A 25,165-nucleotide genomic window follows, 5' to 3' on the forward strand; every position below is an offset into this window, starting at 1 on the left:
TAGGGTTAAAATAATGAGTATAATAGCGTGCTTTACAGATGAAAAATTGTTCACCGACTATTTGACGTCAAACGAAGAGGAGAAAATTACTGTGATGCCCATCACAGATATACTTTATCAAATAAGAGTAATTTTCTTGACGAAAAGTCCTTTATACAGAACGCTAAGCTCGCTAAGATCCATCGCGTATATTTCCTCGCAATTTCCTCGCTTTTGACATCGCAACGAGGATGACCGAGTTAGGCACACGTTTCCGCGGCCTTTAGGACTCTGGACCAGTTCGTTGCAGTTATATTGAATTATAACGTCAGAGGCAAGAAATCAGACGTAATTTCTTCTTAGCAGCGTACGTCAAAATAAATGAAACATTTTCCTCGAGGGAAAACGGGCGACCTTAACTTAATTTATTTGTCATTAACCGATACAGCGACATTTTATTGTTCGTCTACTATTTTAAAAACTTAACTCACTTAAATAATTATTAAGTTTGTATGTTTCATATATGTATGTAATTTATATCTACCGTTAAACTTTTGCTAAAGAAATCGCGTCGAAATAAACGAAACATTTTCCCGAGAGGAAACGGGCAATCTTAACTTATTTATATCGTTAACCAATAACAGCGTCGCTTTATTCTTCGTTTACATTTTGAAAACTTAATTTGCTTTAATATCTTTCAAGTTTGTTGCAATTTGTATTCACCGTTGAATTTGCGAAAGAAAAATCGACTCTAAACTCTATCATTCACAAGTAAAACAGAAATGATGTACGATGTGATTTTCTATTATGTATATACATGGTTACCAATTGCGCCAATGGTTTTTTCTTACGGGAAAGGAAATACAAAATCGGAGAGGATAAAATAAGAAATTCATTCTGCAAAAACACATGGAGAATAATTATTGTAATCTGTGAATTGTGAACAAATATAGAGAATGATAATTTGTGATAAATTATACACGCAATGTCCTCGCATATCTGTATTACACAATACAATATGATCCATGCTCCATTCGTGCAGAGCAAAAAAAGAGCTTCGGACATGATATTCACGTTGACGTTGACTAAATCGTTGACTGTCATTTCCATCTCGTTAATTTTGTCTCCCGTCGCGATTAGAAGACTTTTTCCAGACCAAACAATTTTCATGCACGATCGTGCAAGGCAAATAATGATCCGAATATGTAAATAACACACATTCGTAGTACATAAATTATGAGTGTACTTTATTCTTATAATCATTCTATAAACTTAAAATGCAGCACTAGTCGCATTTAGTGGCACTAACCCGTAAATATATTAGCAACTGTGTTATATAAAAAAAAGGGGATACGATTTTAAACGATGTGTGGGAACAATACTGGAACGATATACGTATATCTATAAATATTATGAATTTTAAATAAACATGTAGCTATATATGTATACATACATATATATATATATATACATATGTGTGCATAATACACACATTTTTTAAAATCATAATATTTAAGGATATCATGAATTTTCATATTTACGATATTTAAATATTTTTCTAAATGACCCGTCAACATTCCAAAATTTTAACCCCCCCTCCCCCCCCCCTGCAATATCAAGTAGATCGTTCACATATAATCGCATAATACGCATGGCAAATCAGTGATTATCCTTCGTAAAGAGCCTAATGTATCTTAGAAATTACTTTGGAATGAATATAATAAATAAGAAAAAAAAACGGAGATCGCTGACATGTTAGAAATCGATAAAGATAAACGACGTCTATCTTTAAAAATCCTTTTTTGCATCTTTTTCGTCACTACATGCTTATAAAAAAAAACTGCGAGATTAAAAAAAATCTCAATCCAAATACAATACAACGATTCTTTCTCCCGTTGATGTTGCGATTCTTAATTGAAAGTATTCGACTGGATAATTGAGAAAATCTGCAAGACGGTTAAATTATAATATAATTATAATACAAAGCAATTATCTCATCGTATTAATCTCAACTAATTGTTAATATTTGTAATCGAGGTACGCTTTCTTTTTTTAATAGTAGATATATATATGTATAAGTCTTCAGTCGCGTCTGCATCGTTTGACATACACACACGCACTCTCACTCTCACGTACAAACACGCTCGCAATTACGTAACTGTACAGATTGATCATTTAAAGCTATTATTCACATTAACTCCCTTTATTTCTTTCTTCACTTCCATAAAAAATATAGCGAGTGTGCACGATTATCGCTTCTTTTTCGCTACGCTAAGAAAAAGAATCCCTAAAAAGATAGGACACGCTAAATCTGTCTTGACATAAAACGCAGATATAGATTTATTTCTGTTATAATACATCCGACTGTTTTTTTTTTCTTTATGCATCTATTTTCAATAGTTCGACCTTTAGTACGTTTAGTTCTGTCATTGCTCGCTACTAAAACTCGCACACAGAAACACGAAGTAGATTTGTAAAATTTTTATTGGAGAAATTGGGCCAACGCGCGTAACCGCGTATAAATAAAATAGCAAGCATATTAAAATTAACACGTTTTATTCAACGTCTTTTTCACATCGGCTATTTTTTGTTTTGTGTTGTTACGCATGCTTCTAACTTTCTGCTTTCAGAAGTGATTTGAAGCCATCGTTTGAAGAATTACTGTATTAAAAAAAAAAAATTTGATTGTAACACGGATTTGTAGATTTTGATTCCGCCTAGCGTCGTTTTTTAATGACAGGATTAAATGATAAATTCATAATTTTGTGACCTATTGTTTAGCAGATGGCATTTCGCGTAGACAGGGTGGGAATAGTCGGAGCATATTATTGTCAAAAAAGTGTCACCGATATAAATAATACGGATACTCCGTAACGAATCGTAGACGTCGGAAACTAAAAAAAGGATACTGTTAATTGTAGCTTTCACAATAATCTAAATAACGCCTTATATATATAATACAATATCTAATAATTCAAAATCGCATTTACTCTTCGAAACGATTAATCGGAAGCTTGCGTAAGTCGTGAATGCAAAGCCCCTGGCAGATCAATAAAAACGAGATGTTTTCCGTTGTAATTTTCTCTCTCTCTCTCTCTCTCTCTCTCTCTCTTTCACGCTCCCCTCTTTTGCTTTTACGCAGTCTATCAAAAATCCTCCAAAGCTATAAGCTACAAGCTTACTCTACTATACAATAGTTTCGTTTTTTTTTTCAAGGTACATATGTCGTTTCTTCTTTCTCAAAGAGGAGTTCTCAGTTCCAAGTCGTATTATCTTACACTTTATTACAGATTTATTATCCTATCTCCGGCTGCGCGCGCGCGTGTTTTGGCACTCGTGTCCTACTGTTTCTGCACGTCACTACTGTTCTCCTCGACGTCACTGTCCTCGTTCTCCGAGGTATCCTGAATGTAGGACATACTACCTTGCATCTCGTCCGTCTGCATGACGTCGGTTTCGTTTCGCGTCGCGTATTCCTCCTCCTCCTCCTCGATCTCATAAGCGTTCTCCGGGTAAATGTACTGCGCCGCTTCGGCATTAGAGTCGTTATCGATATCCAACACATTTTGCTCTATCAAAATCTGATTACCATCCGCGTCGTTTGCCACCATTAGCACAGTCCCGTCCAGATTGTGCATCTCGTGCACTTGATTGTCCCCGTCAACCTCCCTGTCACCGTTATCCATCACATTCTCATCCGCGGAGTCCTCCTCGAAGTCATCATCGCCCTCGTTCACTTCCATCTTCACATACTCCTTACCGGATTCCTCGCTCTTCTCCGCGTCCCCGGCGTCGGAGTTGCAATCGCCATTGTCGGATCCGTTGTCATCCTCCAAATTGTCGTCCCACGTCACGGGCAGATCGTTGTTGTTAGCCGCGAAGAAGTTGGCCGTGTTCGACGCGTTCTCCGCGTCGTTTGGTATCTCGGTTATCTCGCACTCCTCTTTAACTATACCCAGCGAAACCATCGGGCTGAGCTTGTGCCTCGTGCGATCGGTCGTGCCGCTGTGCTCCTCAGATTCGTTTTCCGGTAGCAAAGGCATTATTGGACTCAACACAGGCGGCCCATCATCGTCGTCTTCATTTTCCTCCTCCTCTTCCTCCTCTTCCTCTTCCTCCTCCTCTCGCTCGGCTGCGGCTTCGCCCTCATCCTCATTCTCAGCCTCGCTTTCGGTCTCGGCCTCACCTTCATCTTCACCCTCACCTTCATCCTCATCTTCTTCGCCATCCTCCTCTTCCTCATTTTCATTATTTTCCTCATCATCTTCCTCGTTGTCGCCATCGTCCTCATTGTCATCGGAGTCTACGTCGCTCGTCGCGGCTTTGGCGGACTCCCCTTGGCGACGAAACGCCTCGAATTTGTCCACGTTCGCGGGTGCACCGGGAATCATAAAATCGTTCACGTTACTTGGCTTAGTCTGTTCTGCCGCTACGGACATACCGGAGGTAAGATCGATTTTCTGATCCTTGACACTCATCTCCATCGGCATGGCCTCTTGAATACCGTCACCGCGTATCCTGAATCTACTGATGTCGCTCAATTGTACGGCTTTCTTTTCCGTCCCGCTAACTTCCGTCCATGACCTCTCATCCATGTCCGATTCGTCGTCGCTGTCGGAATTACACGACTCACTATCACCACTCGCCCTACTAGTAGTTCTCGTATCAGACTCATTTTCGTTTTCGTTCTCCTCTTCCTCCTCCCCTTCCTCGTTCTCGTTTTCATCCTCGCTCGAACTACTATTACTATCGCTGTCCGAATCGTCGCTGTTTTCCGAGTTGTCTTCATCGCTATTCTCCGAATTGTCTTCATCGTGGATATCCTTGCTGCCTTCCGACTCGAAATCCGCCTCCTCCGCCTCCTCCGCTTCCTCGATGACCGACGTCTCGTCGGCGATCAAACTGCCTTTCTCGTCGTTGTCCGCGTTCTTCGCGTTATCCTCGTCCGCCACCGTGTGATCCTCGAACTCCGATTTGCCAGTGCAGTTCGTCACGTGCTCGGTGAGCTTGTCCTCACTCGTGAAACCTTGCTCGCACTTCTGACACCGGAAGTTCCCGATGTGGATGCTCATGTGCAACAGCAACTTGCTTCTCGCGTTGTGATACCGGCCGCACGTCTTGCAGGTGAAATTGTTGCCCTCCGGTGACAGAACAGGGGCGTGCTCGGCCTTTAGGTGATCGGCCAGGTCCTGATAAGACGTGCACAGCTTCAAGCATACGCCGCACGTGACGGCGGCTTCGGCGCGATGAAAACGAATCAGATGCTGCCACAAATGCTTCTTGGCGGGCCATTGCTTACCGCAGACTTCGCAAGTGCACTCGGTATTGGTCGATTCGTCGTACACCTTGCGCGAGTCTTTCCTCGAGCATTTGCCGTTGCCTGCCGCCTTCATCTGCGACAATGGCATAAGATTCGGCACAGGCTTCTGGGCGGACAGTTGCAAATTAATGTCCTCGAACAGATTGAAGTCGGGAATGTTCAAGTTGGACTCGTTCGTCGTGAGCGGTTCCTCTCGCTGAATCTGATTATTATTTTTCAGATGACTCTCCAGAATTGACGTGGGGATGTTATTCGGATCGAATCTACCTATCGAATTTCGCCGCGTGCACAGATTAATGTGATTCCAGAACAGGGTCTTGGTGGAGAACTGCTTCTTGCAATTCTTGCACTCGAAGTTGTTTCTGTTTCTCATCTTGCGCTTGCTGTCGCCGTTGTCCTTCTTGAATTTCTTGAACATACGCACGGGATCGGTGTTGTGGACGTTCTGATAATGCTTGGAGAGAAGGTCCGAATTGAGAAAGATCTCGGGACACATCTCGCAGTCGTACGTGTCGTTTGGCGATCTCCTACGTTTGCGCGAGTCGTTCGAGCTCTCGTCGCACATCTCCTCGTCGAACTCCAAGTCGTCCGTTTCCTCCTTCACAATGATATCGGGCGTCTCGTAGCCCTCCCTCTTCGCGCCAATGTCCATTTTATACTCGAACATGGCTAACTGGTCCTTCGGAACGTTGTGCACGTGCTCGTAGTGATCGCGTATGTCGTTCTCGTCCGTGAAAACCGCTAGACACTGTTTGCACGTGAGGAAAACCTTGCCGTGACACTTCTTGGTGTGGTCGAAGGCCTTCCACTTGGACGCGTACTGCTTACCGCACACCTGGCACGTGTTCGGATTGGACAGAACGCTGCTGTGCGTCGCCTCGACGTGCTTCTTCAGATCCTTGGGGTCCTTCATGGGAATGAGGCAGACGCCGCAGGACACGCCGATCTCGTTTCGGTGCAACGACAACACGTGCATCTTCAGTTTCAGCTTATTCTCCACGGTGTCGCCGCAAAAGTCGCAAACGTTCGGATTGCTGTGGTACTTGTGATCCTTTCGATGAGACTCCAGATCTTCCTTGGTGCGGAAGAGTTTCTTGCAGCTCGGATGGTCGCACGTCAGATCCGGGTGGTCCATGTGATTGACGCGATTGTGCGTCATAATGCCCAGCTTGGAGGTGATCGTCTCGTCGCACAGGTGGCAAGTGTACGTGCTGTGGTGATTCTCGATATGCTTCTGCAGACTCGCGCGATCCTTGAATATCCTCTCGCAGGCCCGGCAACGCGTCAGCAACGCCCCGGGGTCCTTGCGATAGTTCTGACAGCCTTTCATGTGACGGCGGAGCAGGTAGCGCTTGTGAAATCCCTTGTTACACTTCTCGCAGTAATGCAAGGCACCGTCCTCCGAATTCAGGGACTTGGAGGTGACGCAGTTCTGGCTGTCCTTGCCCATCGCGGGCATGAACCTGTGAATCTTGGCGATGTGCGCCGCCAGATGATCCCTCGACGCGCTCGTCTTCGAGCAGTAAGGACAGGTCACGTCCGCGTGACCTTTGTGCACCCTGTTCACGTGTTTCCACAGGTGTGACGTTCTTCCGTAGCACTTGTTGCACAGGTCGCACGGGAAGAGATTGTGCGCTATCCGCCGGTGATTACACAAGCTGTCCAGCGTCGTGAAGCTGAGCTCGGGGCACTGGTCGCAGCTCAACTCGATTTCCGACGCGCCGTTACTGTAATCGGGCTTCGCCGATTCGTTGGTCGTCTCGTTGAAGCTGCTGTTGTCGCACGCGGCCGCGTCCATAGCCGCCTCCAAGCCGTGGATCTTTCTGTGCCGGGACATCTTCGATTTATTGGAATACGGTCTACCGCAAATATCACAACAGAAATCACCGCTGGTCAGCGGCCAATGTTTCGCCTTCACGTGTGCGCTCAATTGCATAACGTCGGAAAATACTTTCAGGCAAACCCCACAAATTAGAGGCACTGTGTCCGCGTGCACGCCCATCACGTGCTTCCAATAGTCGACGCGAGTAGGCCATAATTTGCCGCATATCTCGCAGGTGTTCGGCGAGGGTCCTTGTACCGCGTGATGTTGGAGGTGCTCATTGCGCAACGATTTCGTCGCAAATATCTTTCCGCAGTTCTCCCATTCGCACTGGAACAATGAACACACACGAACGAGAATTGGAGTAACGTGTAAAACAACGCGATAAGAATTCAGCTTTCCGTCGAACTCCCGAAACTTACTTTGATAGAGGATTCGTTGTTATGCGTGTTGTTGATATGCAGCCAGCGTTCCCATTTACTCGAGTGTGAACTACCGCATACCTCGCAAACAAAAAACAAATGGTACTGCGCCCTATTGCCATTACCATTGACACTCAGAGTATTTCCACTACCCGCGGCGTCTCCTAACGAGACTATCTGGTCAGACTGCGACAAAATAAAATTTAAAAATTTATAATTAATATTATGTTAATTGTATATATAATATTGTCAAAATGACTAACGCTTGTTAAAAAATTAATATGAGTTTCAACCGCTCATTACCTTGTGAGCATTTCTCTGATGTCGTATAAGATGATCCTCAGTCGGAAAAGATTTATAGCAAATGTAACAGTCGACCTTCTCGCCATCTTCTCCGTCGAAATCTAATACTTGTTCATTTCCTTCGTTACCGTTTAAATTTTCATTATAGTAATTGCTATTTAATTGTACAAAACTTGCAGGATCAAAGGCAGGATCGATATTATGTATCGAGACATGAGTGATTAACTTTTTCCTTGAGTCATGCTGTCTACCGCATATTGTACAACTGTACCTGTAATGCACATTAGTCGGATATCAGTGTACTATATTTATTACACTTTATATAACGCATGCTTCATGACACGAACTAGTGTGAAAAGAAAATAGAATAAGTAGAAATGTAGAACGTAAGCGGAATTATACCTTCTTTGTTCCGAAATTAAAAGCTTAGACCTTCCGTGATACATATAGACATGATTTTGAAGTTGCGTATTATTAAAGCACATCTTTAAACACACTCCACAGGTAAATGCAGCATACTCCTTATGCATCGCTCGTATGTGCAGCCACAATGACGCTCGATCGTTAAAGTCACGCTTACAAGTCTCACACACAAATACCGTTTCGATTTCTATATTCTCGTGATTGTTCTCTAAGTTTATCTGTTTAACATGACAACATAATAATAAGTAACGTATCGTGATAACCGTATGTGCCTCCATAACATAATTAAAAAGTACGAAATAAAAATTTATTCTTACCTCAGGCGACGAGGGTATTATCTCCGGTGGTTCTTTTATTTCATTTTGCTCATAAACACTGACGTCCACTCGATCGTTCCAACTCTGAGGCATTACCGTTGTCTTTAGACACTTATCGCTGTCGATGATAGGAGTAGGATCAACGCCATGCGACACCGTGATGTGCCTCGTCAATGAGGACTTCAAAACAAAATCCTTCTTGCATAGTATGCAAATAAATGGCTTCTCGGCATCGTGCCTCATCTCGTGCTCTTTCAAATTGTCCACCGATGTAAAACTTTGCGGACAAGCTTCACAATACCATCTCTTCTGAAGATTTGTCTCGCCCTCTTCTAAACAACGATACATTCAAATTTTTTTCAATCCTACACGCGACACTCATTCTATTGTTACTTTAAATAATTAAATTTTACCTGACTTAATAATTTTTTTCGGCTTGCCGCTGGATGTCCAGCCGTCATCGTCGTAATTCCGTTTCAAACTGTCCCCTTTAGTCAGCGCCTGTTTCAATATAGTTAACTGCGGATTCTTCGCCAATTTAGCCTCGGCATTCCTGAAGTCTTTGTTCTCGTCGTCCGAATCTACACTCGAGACGTCGGACGTGTCGGCGAAGATCTTGTTGTTCTGCGCCTCGGTTTGCCCCAGCAAATCGGTACGTTGCTCCTGGATGCATATCTGCCGATGCGCATTGAAATCTGCTAGATCCGTGTACACCATCGGGCACGTTTGGCACTGGTAACGAGTTTCCGTGCGGGTGAGGGGAACCGACAATTCCGGAGGTGGCGGTAGACCAGCGTGTCGCGACTTTATATGTTCATCGAGATTGTATCGCGTCGAGTATATGCGGGAACAGTACGCACATGTTACTGCAGGATGTCCCCTGAGATAAACAGACAAACGTTTGACGAGATCAAAAAAACACCTCTTTGATATTTTCTCTCAAATTCAGTTAAAATAATGACACACATAATAATATTATGAATCGAATTGCTAGACATATATAATTTTTAAACTTGATACTCTTAGAGAGTAAGTTTTTAATGAATTAATGTAATTAAAGATTTTTAGATAAATTCTGAGTATTATTTCAACTATAATGGGTAAATTTTTATTCTCCCGGCTTGCCTTAATTGAAGCAGTTTTTATTAAAAGTACTAGAGAGCTATAATTTTTAGACTTGATACTCTTAAAAAGTAAGTTTTCAATGAATTATTGTAATTAGATTTTTAGATAAATTCTGAGTATTATTTCAACTGTAATGGATAAATTTTTATTTTTTCGGTTTGTCTTAATTGGAAACAGTTTTTACTAAAAGTATTAGAAATCTATAATTTTGAGGATTGATACTCTTAGAGAATAAGTTTTTAATGAATTAATGTAATTAGATTTTTAGATAAATTCTGAGTATTATTTCAACTGTGATGGATAAATTTTTATTTTCCCGGCTTGTATTAATTGGAGCAGTTTTTATTAAATAAAAATTGTAATAGTGTAGATCGTTACAGCAGACAATTTATATGTAAAATAGTAGTATATTGCTGAAGCTCTCACTTACCGATGCGTCGTGGAAACGTGTCCCCAACGATGCTTCGCAGTAGAATACGATTTATGACAAAGATCACATTGATACGGTCGTTGGTACGAGGTGTGGTCGTCGGTGATTACTCTCTCGCCGACCACATCACCCTCACCCACGTGAATCCTCGCGTGCAGAGAGAGGTGACCCTTGGAACTGAACGCTTTGTTACACAGAGAACAGACGTAGACTTCGTGTTGTTGCGACGTGTGTGGAAAGGCCGCGGTATCTTGCGCAGTCGCGGCACCCGTGCTATTCGCGCTGCACTCCTCTTCGTTTTCCTCGGTCACCATCGGGGTCATTTCCAAGAAGTCGCTGGGATTCGTCTCCATGTCCATTTCATATGCCATCTCGTACTCCGATCGCCGATCCTCCGAATCGTCGATCACCGTGGCTATACATATCAAAACAATATATATTAGCGATAAATTATTTCTTTATCGAACGAAGTAAGAAGAATCGAGTTGAAAAAAAAATGTGCAAGCGTACCTTCGTCCGTACCTTCACTTGTATCGAGAATCTCTTCGATCTCGGGATCCGCTTCACCGTCCGAGTTTAATCTCGGTGGTGTACCCAATGCCGCATTGGGATTGACTACGGGCGCCTCCGGGATAAGTACTGGCATATTTTCCTTCCCTTTAAGAAGCTCCGCGTGCGCCTCGCCGGATTGCGCGCCGTCATTTGCGCCGTCATCGCTCGCCTATGGATATAACATGCAACAAATCTATTTTTATACAATTTTTTATGAAATTATAAGCCTGCAAATTATTTAATATTAATAACATTGTTCTGGAACTTTTATAACTACAATAAAAAAAGTTTCTATTGTTACAATTTAAAAAAAAAATACTTAAATATAATACTTAATTTTTTATTGAGACATATAAAAAATAGTTATTAGACAATGTACTTTAAAAACTTTTTCAATAAAGTATGTTCAATATAAATTTTCAAACTAATTTCAGAATACAAATTCAGATCACGAATAATTGGTAATATGCTGTTTAAATATGTTCAGTGTTCACTCATCCAATTTTCTTAATAAAGTGTAAAATAAAAATTTGCAAGAGATAAGTAACATTGCGAATTCAGATACTTACGCCTTCTTTTGGCCTATTTCTTTCCAACCATGCAGCTGCGTTAACACACGCAGTCCTAAAGTCATAAAAATTTTCCAAGTTGTACATACATCGATAACACAGGACTTTTGGCAAACAATCATCTTCCATTATCTGAAACAGCAAATTCGACATTTCTATTTTAAATATACGTTTAAAAGTTTACACATTAGTGTAGTGACTAATGTCTTGGTAAATCTAATTCTTAATTTTACCTCTTACTAACAAATTCATTTTATTAGAAATAAATATTAACTTAATAATAATGCTAACGGGACAACTAAATTAAATATTAAATAGACAATAATTTTAGCAATGATTCGTAATTATGTAAAATAGTAAATATACGTATAAATATAATTAATAACCGGATGTATTTCACGTCTATCCCGATATCTAGGAATATTCTTTGAGAGATATTTATTTTTAAAAATCATTTTTCTTCGAACACGTTATATCGAAAACTGTCATAGAAGATAAAGATCATAACGCTGTTAAAGCGCCAGAGAAGATTATGAAAGAGTTTTAATAAAATTAAAACATATCACTTTTATTACTATTTATTATATTATTCATATATATGTCAACTTTTATGATAAAACGACTCTCCATTAAAGATAGTAGACATGTAACTAAACAATTCTCCAATAAAAAAAACAGCGTACTTTAATTCCTTAATTTTAATTAATTAATGAAAATAAAATTTCATACACTTTGAATATATCATTACATCAATTATCGTGAGACGCTTTAACGTCATATAAACTGTTGGATACATTCCATATTTTTCATATTTTGCAAGATATAAATTAACAGTGATGCTATTATATTATATTATTTTTCTCTCTTTCTCAAAGAATAACAGAGAGATGCATCTTAGGAAAGATCATATGTTTCGTACGAGGCATTCTTTTCTTACGATTCAAGTCGTCGCGTACCGCGTGCTCGTGTGTACAATCGAAATCTGTAACACGTGGGATTCGGTAAATCCCAGCATCGTGCACGAAAACGAATAATAATAACGATAAAACCGTGCTGCAGGGGATGCGCGTGACGGTGAAAAACATTGACATATAGAAGGAAATTCGGAATAAACCAGAACGGCGATTCGCCGTTGCGCGTCAACAAGATGACGGGACGACTTGAGGAGACGACTCGGCGATGCGACTCGACTCGACACGACTCGGCTCGACGCCGCCGCCGCCGACGACGACGACGACAACGCGCGACGACGGTTAAATCTCGTGGAGGAGGCATCGAGCGCGTGCCGTAGCGGCAAACAAAATGTCGCCAGTGCGTCGCGCGACGAAGCGTCCCTCCTTGCGTCAGGCCGACCTCGCCGTCGCAACGCCGTCCTCGATAAGCGATGGGGCCACCGGGTGGAATTCGTCACCCGAGGACGCCGCTCGGCGAGCGAACGGGCGGGCGAGCGAGCGAGCGAGCGCGATGGCCGACGGTGACGACGCGGCGGCGGGAAGAAAACCTTCACCCAGTAACGCCCCGTCGGCACCGAACGAGTCGTCCGTGAATCTGCCTCGTCTCTCTCTCTCGCTCTTCTCTCTTTCTCTCCCTATCTCTCTCGCTCGCACGCCTTCTGCCTCTGACCGTCTCTCTTATCGGGAGAATGAGATCGAGGACGAGAGTCGTTTGCAGGGCCACGAAGTACCGAGGGAGAGTGACTCAGAAAAGTAAACGAAACTGAGAAAGAGGGAAAAAAAAAGAAAGGGACGCGCTGGAAACGCAAAATGCGACGGAGAAGAGGCGAGAAAAAAAAAGAGGAAACAGATCGAAAACATGTCCCCACGAGGAACAGGATAACACGCCTCTCGACGTATCGCCGAGGAACGCGAGACAAAGAGAGAAGCGAGACTTACCTTGAACGGCAAGCACGTTTGGATCTTGTCGACGAGCTGGCGATTCTGGCCCTCCCGGCCGAATATGTGCATCCTAACGGCGTCGTAGGAAGCGCACAGGCGACACAGCTCGTGATACGATTTCCTCGGCTCGGTCGCCATCGCTGTCGCGCTGCTCCTCGCCGTCGCCGTTGACGTTGTCGACGTTGTCGTCGTAGTCGCCGATATCGTCGCCATCGTCGTTATGTCGCCAGTCCTCTCTCCCGAGAAAGCTCCGCGTCCCTCGCGCGCTCTCGCTCTCTCTCTTTCTCTCGCTCACTCCCTCGGCTCCCTCTCTCGCTTGCCCCCGCGCGAGCAGCGTCGCCGTCGGCAGCGTCGATGGCGAGAGAAGAAGACTACGGGGAGTGACGCGCGACAACGTTGTCGGTTGCTCGCTATCGCCCCGCACACCCAGAGCCAGGGACGACGGACGACGGAAACTGCGATGGACGTCGCCGACGTAGCCTCGCGGTCGTGACGCTGCCCGGGACGAACTGACCGTTGCCGCCGGACTCGGACCGCGCCGCGCTCTCCCACCGACCCGAGCGACGGAGAGGTCCACACCTCGGTCCTCTTCGTCTACCTGCCTGCGTGCCGTACCGTGCCGTGCCTGCCTGCCTGCCTGCCTGGCCCGCTTGGCCTGCCTACGCGCCTACGTCCCAGTGGTCCGCTCGACTACCTGCCTCACCAACCACCGTTGGCCAAGGCTACGCATCGAGTCGTTGCCGCTTCTTCCGTTCCTCGGGCCGCATCCTTCGAGACGCCTCCGCCGCCGCTGCCGCCGCCGCTGTCGCTGTTGCTGTCGCCGCCGCCGCCGCCACCACCACCGCCGCCGCCGCCGCCGCCGCCGTGATGCTCGGCTCGCTGAGATACCGCTCTACCCGGGATAGGCTAGGCAGCGCACTGCCCTGCACCGCGCCACACCGCACCACACTGCACCGCACCGTACTGACCGTACTCCGCTGTGCCGCGCCGCACCACGCCGCGCTGCACCGCACCGCACCACACCGCACCGCACCGCACCGGTCCGTCCGCGGTCGGGTCGAGTCGGGTCGTCGTTGTCGCAGCTAGCGCGCACGTAGGCACGTAGCTCCGGCCCAACCACCTTCACTTCACGCACGTCGCTGCGGCATCGCTGACGACGCGCGCTGCTGCTTCCTCGCGATCCTCGCGACGACAGTGGGAGCTCCGGGCGCCGCCATCTTGTATACAGACACTTGTTTCGCCGCCGGTGACGGTGACGGGAGTGACGGGACGACGGAGGAACGCCGACGCGGAGCTGATGCCGACGCGATGCCGCGCGTGCAACGGCGCCGCGACGTGCCCGGCCGAGCGCGTTGCCGCGTTTTTGGAAATCGCATTGTCCCACTCACTCGGGAAAAATTCAAGAACGGCGTCGCGCGCACGTGGCATCGCCGACTCGCGCGTCTTATAACGCGGGTCACCGTTACCGCGTTCCACGTGTCTGCGCCAGATCGCCGCCGATTGGCGATTGCCGCGAGCGCGAGCCGATCGTCGGCCGCCCATTGGCCGGGACCTTACTTCAGTCGCGCGATAGAAGTTTTGAATGACCCTCGATCGATTTTGCGTGAAATAGTGTATTCGTTTTTTTTTTTGCACATCGCGACGATCGTTTGTAGATTCCGTTTTTCCATCGAGTTGTGCGAATCGGAAAATTCTATATTTTTTAACCTTTAGATTTGTAAAGATATATTTTATTCGATCGACAGAATCGCATCTCGATCGAGATTTAAAAAATATAGATTTTTAACGAGTTTTGGAATCGATTTTTATCGCAATTTTCTAAATATTGACGTTATAGATATCTCGAGACAGAGACAAAAATATAAAGGGAATAAGTCTAAAAATGTTCTAAAAAATGATTTCTATATTAAAGTCATTGAAGGTGTATAAATAATGATTGAATCGATTTACGTTTCGCTTAATTTGCAACAAGCTCGACGGAGAGAACTTGAACTTTACTCTCTTTACTGAAGAAAAACATTAATTTAAATTTTAAAAAACTTGCACTTCTATGTCACTCGTTTTAAAAAAAGCTGTCTTCCTGCTTTTTTCAATTGACAAGAAAATCTTACATATACTTCACATGCATATAACCATTAGGAAATAATCTGGTACATGACATTTACGTCATTTACTTTTCTATGCTATGTCTTAGGTTGAAATGTATTTGGCCTCTTTCTTTTACACTAGTTGCAAATTTAACTTGTAGACATATAGATAGAAAAAGATATATTAACCTGATAATTTTTTCCTAATTTTGCCCTTAAATTGAAATCTATCTTGCAAAGAAATACGAAGAGGAGAGAAATGAAAGAATATTGGCAAACGAAAATGTTACATAACATAATTTTATTGTAACCTATAGTTCCAAACTCTCTTATTCGTAGCAATTATGCTTGCAGTATATACTTGCAGTAATTACTTCTCCCTATTTATTAACACTATTATCCCAGTTTGTCGCATTACCAGATCCACAGCTGGCTAGAATCTTGAACGCCAAGCGCTACAAACGACATTCTTACGTCAACGCGTGACGCTCGGTACGTGCGCGGACTACATTCGGATCAGCGTGCCCAAAGTGTTCGAAGTACAATGGCTCTCTAAACTGATTGTAGTCGTCCAGGTAGAATATCGGTTCTCCGTAGTAAGTTCCAACTTCCCAGCCCTCTACATTCTTCATCAATTCCGCCTCGGCGTCACGATTGCGTCTCATTTGCTTCAAGATGCTACGTGGAAAGGAAAGAAGAGCGATTGCAGATACACCATACAAGAGATATCGAGATTGTTTAGTTAATGGCCATTTCTACCAATGTAGATTAACTTTAATCTTGGTTTAACACATTTTGTATCTATTTCTAGTTCCAAGAATTAGAAAAAAAAACACAAAAGGTAAATAAAACCGAGATTAAATTCAATTTACATTGATAGAAATGGACGTAAGTGAGCGGCCCGGTTGCGTCGGGATCGCTTAAAAAGTGATTTGAGACGAAGAGAGGGACGTTCTTACGCTCTGTCTCGTTCCGCCAGCAATAATGGCAATATAGCCAGGCGCGCGCTTCTCATCTCGATCTGCTCACGCCTGACCACCTTGAAGCTCCGATAGTAGGCGTAAAATCCGGCGAGCGTCGTGGTTACGAAAAGCGCGATCGTGCTCTTGGCTGTAAACAACACGTTCGTGACAACATTATTACGTAATGCTCGGCGATAACGGCCAGCCCCTAATTGCGACCGGTGTTTATTCAGCAGAATCTCAATCAACGCGACAGGCATAGCCCCTTACCGCCGAGAATGGTGCGTAATTTTATCCTCTCGGTCTGGATGGGACCGTAGCCTCCCTTCGGCGGAAGGTCCTGCATCCTTTTGCCGTCTGCCGTCGCATCCATCTTGTCGGTTTTCCTCTCGGCGAGACGAGAGAGTTTGGACTAGAACATCACTCGACGCGCGGGTGAAGGCTTCGTAAACACTCGTCCACCATCCGCAGGTCCCCCTCACTGGCTTGCTACAGCTGATTACAGGCCGAGTATGGCGGTCGGTATACCGACTCGAGTAGCAACGCTATAGCGTACTAATCGCCTGGTACACTTCTGTAGTAGTACTACTGTGCTACGGTACTAATTAAATACTGGCCTTGCACGAGCCATTTAAAGCACGATAAACGATTATATAAAGATGTCCATTCTCATTGGGGAAGGAAACCTAGGCAAATAGCATAAATAAATCGGATGAAAAGAGCCATGTGATCAAAAATTTTTCACACAAGCGTGAATCTCATTTTTTTTTTTATTAAATGTAAAAGTAGAAATTATTTAGAACTTCCTTTCGGAGGTTCTGCAAAATTCCCTGTGCAAAAGTAATCGTAAAGAGGGAGTAATAATAAATATTTGCTCGTTTTTAAATGCCCTTTAAACGTATTTTGCACCAGTAGACGTGTTATTTGGATAAAGTCCACGATGGACAAATCAGAATTGTTTCTCGAAGGGGGATAATTAATTACAATAAAAGTCAATTTTCATAAATTCAATACGTCTGATTAGAAATGTATGTGAGAAGGGCAATTATCGTCCTTCAGTCCGTCGTGTCGTATTAAATTTATAACAAAAATATATACAATACAAATGTAACATATGTTTAAACGTAAATACTTGATTTGGTACTTCGATCAAGCCGAACGTGCGCGCATATGAAAACTGGACTTGTCGCAATCAGAACGGGATCTGAACGCCTGCCGGAAGGACGCTCTCTACAACTCTACGTATATGCGATGTTAACTTCGATTCAACCAACGTGACTTTTCCTCCGGTACTTCTTCTTTCGATCCAGATATTACGTTTAATAATTATTATCACGAATTACGTTCGGAATACGAGTGAAATTACAAGCGGGATGTGGCATGAACGGAGCGCCTCTGACCGCCGACGTCAGCGACGTGTGCGAGACTCCGCCGGAAGTGACGTTCCTCGCCGGCGGCTAGTACCGTCACGCGCCCGTCGCCGGCCGCGCGGAGAGCGGCGCGGGCGGCGCGGCGGGTCCCCTTTTCCGTCTCGTCGCCGTCCGTGCTGCCGCCGTGCCATCTCCGGGGATCGAACGCGAATAGCTCCATCTGTGAGTCACGGCGCACAAGTGGGATGCTTGCGGTTGATTGTATACTGAGAAAATTCGTAAGAGATGGTGCTGACGGGGAAATATTGAGGTCCTGCGGCTGAATAGGTATGCGAATTATAAGTGCAATAGCGTTTTCGATACGCGCGCACGGGGACTCTACCCCGCGGGCGCGGGCCGCCGGCTGGACATCCCGGCGGAGGATCCCCTCGTCGCGGGCGCGGACTCGCGCGCGGACGGACGGGCGCGACGCGTACGCGGGGAGCCCAGCCAGCGTCCCGCCAGAAGATGTGGCTCGCGCGTAACGTCACCCGTCGTCGTCCCCCGAGATAGATAGAGAGAGAGAGAGAAAAATTATTCATAATTCGCGTTCCCGTTTCCAGCACGGCCCCCGCGCCGCGTCCTCCGCCTCCCCTCGTCGCCGCCCGCTCGCGAGAAGCGTCCCCGAGCTCGCGTTCCTCGGTGCCAAGAGACGCGGGACGACATATAAGTCTTTCTTTTTCTGTCATACGATTCCCCTCTGATAACGGAGCGCGATACGCGAAGCCACCGTCAAGTACATAACTATGTACGTTGAAACACGTCGCGAGTCGTATGTATATGACACTCTCTCGGCCCACCTTCGAGGAATGGATCGACCCCACCGGAGCGCGTTACGCCAATGAAACTTTTACAAGCTCTTTTGCGACTTTCGCGAGACCAAAGAGACAGATTTAGCGTTTATATTCGAGTCAAAAAGAAAGTATTCTTGAGATGCGTTGGAGAAACAAGATAGATAAAGAACACTTTTTTTTAGGAAGATTATGATAACAATTCTTATTTGTGAAATTAGTTGAGATTATTTTGTCTCTTTACTTCTGCGTAGTATTGTTGGCACAAAGTAGATTATAATTATTTTTATTATATAACTATAGTTTCAGATATAATGTAGTTTTGTTTCATTTCGATATCATAACACTGTTATTTTTACCATGTGTTTTAGAGAAATATATACATTTTATCGAATTATATAAAACATAAAGATTAAAGTATTAGTAATATAATATCACATCCAAAATTTTATTCTACAAATTAAGTTTATTCAATTTAACATATCTAATAGAGAGTATACACATTATAAAGATTAAATAATTTTCATTATTCAATTTTTTAAATGATTATTAAAACATCTTTTTTCTAATTTATCCTATAGTGTTTTGTTTTCTGGAAAGGATTTAGAAAGTAGAACAATTTATTCAATTTGAATCTATTTAACTTTCTCTTTATTTGTCCGTTCTGTTTATAAAAATAATATTATATATAATATATATTTAATATTTGATGTATGATCTATATTATATTTTCAATCAGGTATTGATACTTTTGTCAAATACACTTCATAATGGAGTCAGGAGTACTTCAAGAGAAATCACCCCCTACGCGTGGCTTAAAGCAAGTGAAGGTGGATAATTGGGGCTCGTTCTTTCTCCAACGACTTCAGACTCTTTACTCGGAGGAACAGTTTCTTGATCTTAAAATTAAATTTCCTACAAGTGATATTACTGTGCAGGTACAAATAATTTAACGCTTATATTGTTGGTACAAAATCATAGTATCGAAAAGTAATTCTGTACGTGTGATTTTGAAATGATCAGTAATATTGTTAATAGAAATTTGTCCAGGCTCATCGACTTGTAGTGACAACATGTACAGACTATTTTATGCAACTCGAGGAACAGCAGAAGGAAAAAGATGAAAACTTTAATGGTGTAATTATTATGCCTTCAGATATGCCTTACGAGTGTGTTAAGTCTATTATAAGGTATGTTTTTCTAATATTCATTGTTTTAACATATTAAATATGAGTTTCCGAAACGGGTAACACCAATCACCGCGTATTTTTTCATTTACACAATCTTCGACGTTTCAATTAATTTATAAAACTGCATACATAATAGAGTCGAATAAAAAAATCCCAGATTCGCCGAGTAGAAATTGATCGTTTTCACACGAAACTATCCTTATTTATGTTTTAATATGCAGTGAAACATTTTTTGTCGTTTATACTTAATTAATAGCACATTCTTACACAGCTTTATGTACACTGGACAATTGGAATATTGGACGTCGGAGCAACACGCTTTGTATCGTACAGCGCAAAAGATGAATATGACAGTCCTAACGAAGTTGCTCGACGCTCAATTTAACACGAGTAAGGTGCAAGAGGATATGTTAAAAACACCCACACGTCCAATGATAGCCGTCTCGAAACCTTCAACTCCAGCTACAAAGGCGATTGTCAGCTCCACTAGTTCGGCATCGACTTTATCTGGGCAGCCGTTGCCAGGTAGAAAGTATGTATTCCATAACGTACGTGCGTTTCAAACGCAGTCCTGTGACAACAAAATGTCAATAATGTCATCATAAATATCTATATTATTGAAGGCTCCCGATATGGAAGAGAAAACTGGACGAATCTCCACCGACGCCGAATTACGAGGTACGAACATTCCACGGCACATCCTCGATACACAAACAGGACACGACTCCCGGCCCATCCAGATTCGACCTTCCGGAAGCGGACGATATCGCTCTGGGAGTGTTTTCCTCATTCGACGACATCACATATAACACGAAGCCTATTGTTCAAGCATCCGACACGTATAAGAAGGGAAGCTCCTCTCGTAAACGTTCGCCCGACCGAGACAGCAAGAATGACACGACTGAGGATGAGGATGACGAAAATCAGGAGAGCGAAAAGAACGCGAGAGACGCAAATTCGGACGACGATTGGTCTATATCGAAGAGCTACCAGAGATCTCAGGAGGGCCCGTCTAAACGAGTACGTTTCGATCTGGAGGAGAAGGAAAATGTGGAGAAGCCTAAGACGAACGTTCGTCCGAGTACCGACGATTCGATCAACAATCACGCGAAGATCATCAGGGAGGTGTTGAAGAAGTATCCCCATTTAGTGAAGAACAATAAGAATATTCGCTTGAAGATCATGCAGAAGGAAGCGAAGTCCTCCGACAGCAATACCGCGTGCAAGACAAAAGTGTCCTACGTGGTCTTGAAGTCCGATCATCTGTTGTCCAGCAATAACGACGAAAACGACTCCAAGTGCAACGGCAGCATCGACGGCGAGATAGGCCCGTGGAAGTGCAACAAGTGCGATCTGGACGAGGAGTACACGAATTACTACATGTACAGGAGACACATGCAGGACGTGCACGAGGAGAAGTTCGATCCGAGGGTCTGCGAGCACTGCGGCTACAAGGCGACCAAGCGCAACATTCTGATGTACCATCTCTACACCAAGCACAACGTGCCGCCGCCGAAGAGCATGTGCTTCCCGAAATGCCAGGCCTGCTCGTACGTCGCCCTGTCGGAGACCCTGCTGGTGCGCCATCAGATAAATCACAATCATCGGCCACCCACCCGGCATCACTCTCTACCGTCGGAGGACATTCAGTGCGGCCAGTGCAGTCAGTCGTTCAAGAACATCACCGAGCTCACCACTCACGAGTTGAACAGCGGACACGCCGGGTGTGTGTCGGATAAGGAGTCGAAGGGCCATCGCTGTCCGTACTGCGGCAAGGTGTTCGTGCGCCTGACGAATCTGCAAGTGCACCTGGACTGCGCGCACAAGGATCTACAGAGAGACACCACCGAGTCCTCCCCGTCCGCGCCGAGTATCCCGTTGGAGCCGTCGTCCGAGGCGGAGGCCCTCAGCCACGTCGCCAGCGGTATTGCCGCTTCCCTCGGTGTCGGCGACACGGAGACCGCCCCGGAGACGCAGGAGGACGAGACCGTGGAGATCACGAACGAGGGCCAGTACATGCTGGACAGTATGACGCACAACATCAATTACAGCGAGCACGAGCTGGAGAGTCAGCACATGATCATGCTGGTCAACAACGACGAGAGCTATCAGCACGCCGAGAGCAATCATCATCAGCAGCCGCAGCAGTTGGACATCGCCGACAACGAGCAGATAGTGATGCAGAGCACGGACGACGGTATGATCGTGTACATCCACGGCGCCGAGGAGGCCGATCATCGGTCCTACGAGAATTATCAGTCCGCCGAGGCCGCGCAGGAGACGGAGGAGGAAATAGTGGAGGAGGTCGTCGAGGAGGTCGAGGAGGAGGTTTTGGAGGAGGAGGAAGAGGAGGAGGAGGAGGTGGTGCAGGAGGTGTCCCAGGAGATGCTGGAGGATTCCTCCGACAGCCGTGTGGAGGTGATACAGTACGTCGAGGAGCAGACGGAGATAGTCGAGTACGACGAGGAGCAGTGCAGCGAGCAGAGCAACAGTGTGGACGAGCAGCAGGAGTCCGTCATGATCATCGAGGAGGAGCACGTCGAGGGCGAGGAGGACGCGGAGGAGACCACTGACAAGCAGCATAAAAAGATGCAAAGTTCATTCACCACCGAATGGGACGAAGATAGCGCGGGGCTGACGGAATCATGAATACTGTAATACTGGAGTTTCTTTTATTTTCTATTTGCTTGTGTAATAACGTTCAACTTAACTTTCCACCACTGGCTAATAACGATTATTTAATTTTAAAAGCAACACCTCTCCTTAATGGGGAAGTTTTGATTTTACATTTTACTTTTTATCTGTGTAATGTCTCTGTTGATAGTGGACGGGGTGACACGCGAACGAGCGCAGTGCAGCCTGCGCGACTTTGCCACACGATAATATTTTAGCAGTAAGCCCACACAAAAAATTAATCAAATTATTATATTCAAACGAGAGCAGGAAGGAGTGGTATTACTGACATAACATCGTATTGAGCTTGTACATGTGAATTCTACCGTTGCACCCGACACACTGATAATTTTGTTGAAACGAGTTTTAGCAGTTAAGTGTAAGCTAAAATATATATATATATTTTACATTGCAAAAACATGAAATCTCAATTGTAGATTGAGATCATTTACAGCGGTAGCACTTTTAAGAGATCGGGACGAGAATCTGTAATCTTTAAAAGAAAACCTGTTTTCTTTTTTCCAAATACAAATAAGTTTATACATATGCATGTGTGTAGCTTATGAATAAAATCTAAATTAAAATTTATAGGGATTTATTTCGTTACTTTTAGGACACTATTTCGAGAATACACACATTATAGATCACACGCCAAAAGTAAATTGATGACCAATCATGTAGTTTTTTTAAAATGCCATTTTCGCAAAATGAAAAAAATGCGTCACATTTGAAAAGTATTCTTGCGAACGAATGTGAACCTTCTAAATATCGCCTGTGCAATCAATTTAAGGTAAATGTACCAATGACCGAATGTACATATCTATATCGGAACACGTGCACAAAATTTATTAATCTCAAACGCTTTTTTAATATTTATAATTAAAATTTAATTGTAAAAATATTTAGAGATTTCAATTAAATGATAATATTATGAAAAAAAGCATTTAAAAATAAGTGTTTACGTTCCGATATAGATACATGATGTTCAGTCACTTGGTACATTTATCTTATCGCAATTCGATAATAAACAATGGTTTCATGATAGGAGGCGAACGCTACGATAATAAAAAAATCTCAGATTAACGCATTATGTTTTACACTTTCGACTGTACACAGTTATATGGAAAAATATAAATAAATGCAATATATATATATATTACAAAAATTTATATGGTTTTGAAAAGCGGTTGAAAAGTGCAAATACCAGAAGCTGGAAAGTGCCGTTACCAGGAACCAAAATGACAATGCGCATTCCCACGTAATATAGAACCTTATCCGCGTCCGTAAACATTTTTTATTTCATCCTAACCTAAATTAGAAGCTAATCTCCGTCTCGTCTTGATGATACCGTTCGTGGAATACTCCTTCTTGACGAGATAATTTAAAGTTCAATGTTCAAGGAGAAAAGACAAATTCGTAATCGAACGTAGAACCTTTGTCGTAATTTCTGTAAAGATAAATTCGCGAAAATATGAACGGTCGTCCAAATCCGTGCGCTCCGAATAAATCGACTGTTTAGTGTTTACGTCATTTATATGTGTCGAACCGTTCTCCTTAACTAACAAACACAGACGTATACAAGGCGTCACAAATGCCTACCCATCTGAAATTGCAGAGGCACATATACGTATATATTAATTGGATATACATATATATAATACGTATATATAGGTCAGTATCTTACATCTTTCTTTAACTCACTATGCAATAACTTATAATATTTTGTGCCTTGCCCTTTAGAAACGAAGCATTTAGTTTTCTCACTGTAAGCTTCATCTGTATACCCTGACGTTATGTATTTTTGATCAAATTCTAGTGTTACCAGCATATCATTTACTGACTGTATGCTTTTATTATCTATCAAACCAGGTACACAATCTTTGTATCTGAACTAAGTCATATGCATTTCCTAAGTAATAAGAACCTTTCTTAAGAGTCTGCCAACGAGAAGTATTCTTTTCCGAGCCATGGTTGTGACATGCTCCATAACATAGGAAGGTACGTCTTGTGTACAACACAAGACATCACAAATGCCTACTCATCTGAAATTGCAGGGGCACATATGTATATATTATTGTATATACATATATATATAATGCCAGAGAGAAGCATGATAATAATCTCTCTAATCTTATCTTTCTGATAATGCATATATATGGGTTAGTATCCCTGCAAGTTCAGATTTGTGACACCTTGTGTACATGAGTTATTGGAAAGTTATGGGAAAATTGTCAAGTAAGTTACGTGTGTTTTTTTTACTTAAATTTATCATGTCTGTACATTGTGTAAACATTAAATATTACATCATTTATTCGCAGAGTAACGATATTGAAAGACAAGGTAACGCGTCGCAGTCGGGGTGTCACCTTCGTGCAATTTCTCAAGACAGAAGAGGCTGTGGATTGTACGAAAGATTTCAATAACACAAAGGTAAATTTCAATTTCCACTATCTATTCTATATTTTATATTCTATTCTATTATATATAAAGAATATAGAATATATTTATAGGTAAAGTACTTATTGATCTTTCTAAGGACCAGAAAATCACTAACTTACTAAAATTAATTGAAGAATTGTTTGGAGATGCAAAAAAAGTTGAAATTATTAGCAAGCTAAGAAGTAAAGCCTGATGAGTTTGTAACTGTAATAAATGCTCGTTATAACCAAGGAAATACGTTATTGCAAGCTATAGCTAATAAACACAAAAATATTGCAGGTAAATTGTTAAAAATGCTGAAAGAGCCAGATCCAGTTCAATCACAGTCTAGCCCTGAGTTGGATCAACTTCAAAAGCTTAAATATGCTGCAGAGGTGCATATTTCTTGTTCTAAGACTTACCTTCGTATGTTATGGGGCATGTCGCAACCATATGGCTCGGAAAAGAATACTTCTCG

General features: G+C 43.4%; 3 protein-coding genes and 1 long non-coding RNA gene across 6 annotated transcripts; 2 read left to right on the forward strand and 2 right to left on the reverse strand.

The window, feature by feature from the left end:
- Window positions 1-1,496: 1,496 nt before the first annotated feature.
- LOC105459697 lies at window positions 1,497-13,430 on the reverse strand. 2 transcript variants are annotated; one of them, XM_011705932.1, is made up of 10 exons: window positions 13,155-13,430; window positions 11,263-11,394; window positions 10,664-10,862; window positions 10,142-10,556; window positions 9,000-9,466; window positions 8,587-8,918; window positions 8,249-8,487; window positions 7,847-8,117; window positions 7,544-7,729; window positions 1,497-7,451 (listed from the first exon to the last, which is right to left on the reverse strand). In XM_011705932.1, exons 1-10 carry the CDS (start codon window positions 13,368-13,370, stop codon window positions 3,321-3,323), a joined length of 6,588 nt encoding a protein of 2,195 aa, XP_011704234.1. In that variant the 5' UTR covers window positions 13,371-13,430; the 3' UTR covers window positions 1,497-3,320. The 2 variants fall into 2 exon arrangements, with proteins under 2 accessions (XP_011704234.1, XP_011704233.1); XM_011705931.1 differs by having other exon boundaries at window positions 10,652-10,862.
- A 2,098-nt stretch (window positions 13,431-15,528) lies between these two features.
- Window positions 15,529-17,590, reverse strand: LOC105459698 (NADH dehydrogenase [ubiquinone] 1 alpha subcomplex subunit 13). The gene is made up of 4 exons (XM_011705933.1): window positions 17,339-17,590; window positions 16,477-16,892; window positions 16,204-16,354; window positions 15,529-15,922 (listed from the first exon to the last, which is right to left on the reverse strand). Exons 2-4 carry the CDS (start codon window positions 16,577-16,579, stop codon window positions 15,715-15,717), a joined length of 462 nt encoding a protein of 153 aa, XP_011704235.1. The 5' UTR covers window positions 16,580-16,892; window positions 17,339-17,590; the 3' UTR covers window positions 15,529-15,714.
- Window positions 17,591-17,739: 149 nt separating this feature from the next.
- On the forward strand, window positions 17,740-23,423 carry LOC105459703 (centrosome-associated zinc finger protein CP190). 2 transcript variants are annotated; one of them, XM_011705937.1, is made up of 5 exons: window positions 17,740-17,903; window positions 19,146-19,344; window positions 19,445-19,596; window positions 19,868-20,128; window positions 20,220-23,423. In XM_011705937.1, exons 2-5 carry the CDS (start codon window positions 19,177-19,179, stop codon window positions 22,243-22,245), a joined length of 2,607 nt encoding a protein of 868 aa, XP_011704239.1. In that variant the 5' UTR covers window positions 17,740-17,903; window positions 19,146-19,176; the 3' UTR covers window positions 22,246-23,423. The 2 variants fall into 2 exon arrangements, with proteins under 2 accessions (XP_011704239.1, XP_011704241.1); XM_011705939.1 differs by having other exon boundaries at window positions 19,457-19,596.
- Window positions 23,424-24,781: 1,358 nt separating this feature from the next.
- LOC105459702 lies at window positions 24,782-25,058 on the forward strand. The gene is made up of 2 exons (XR_975714.1): window positions 24,782-24,914; window positions 24,988-25,058. It is a non-coding gene; the product is annotated as an uncharacterized LOC105459702 (long non-coding RNA).
- The last annotated feature ends 107 nt before the right edge of the window (window positions 25,059-25,165 follow it).

Source organism: Wasmannia auropunctata, unplaced genomic scaffold (genome assembly GCF_000956235.1).
Source record: "Wasmannia auropunctata unplaced genomic scaffold, wasmannia.A_1.0 LD334169.1, whole genome shotgun sequence".
NCBI lineage: Eukaryota > Metazoa > Arthropoda > Insecta > Hymenoptera > Formicidae > Wasmannia > Wasmannia auropunctata.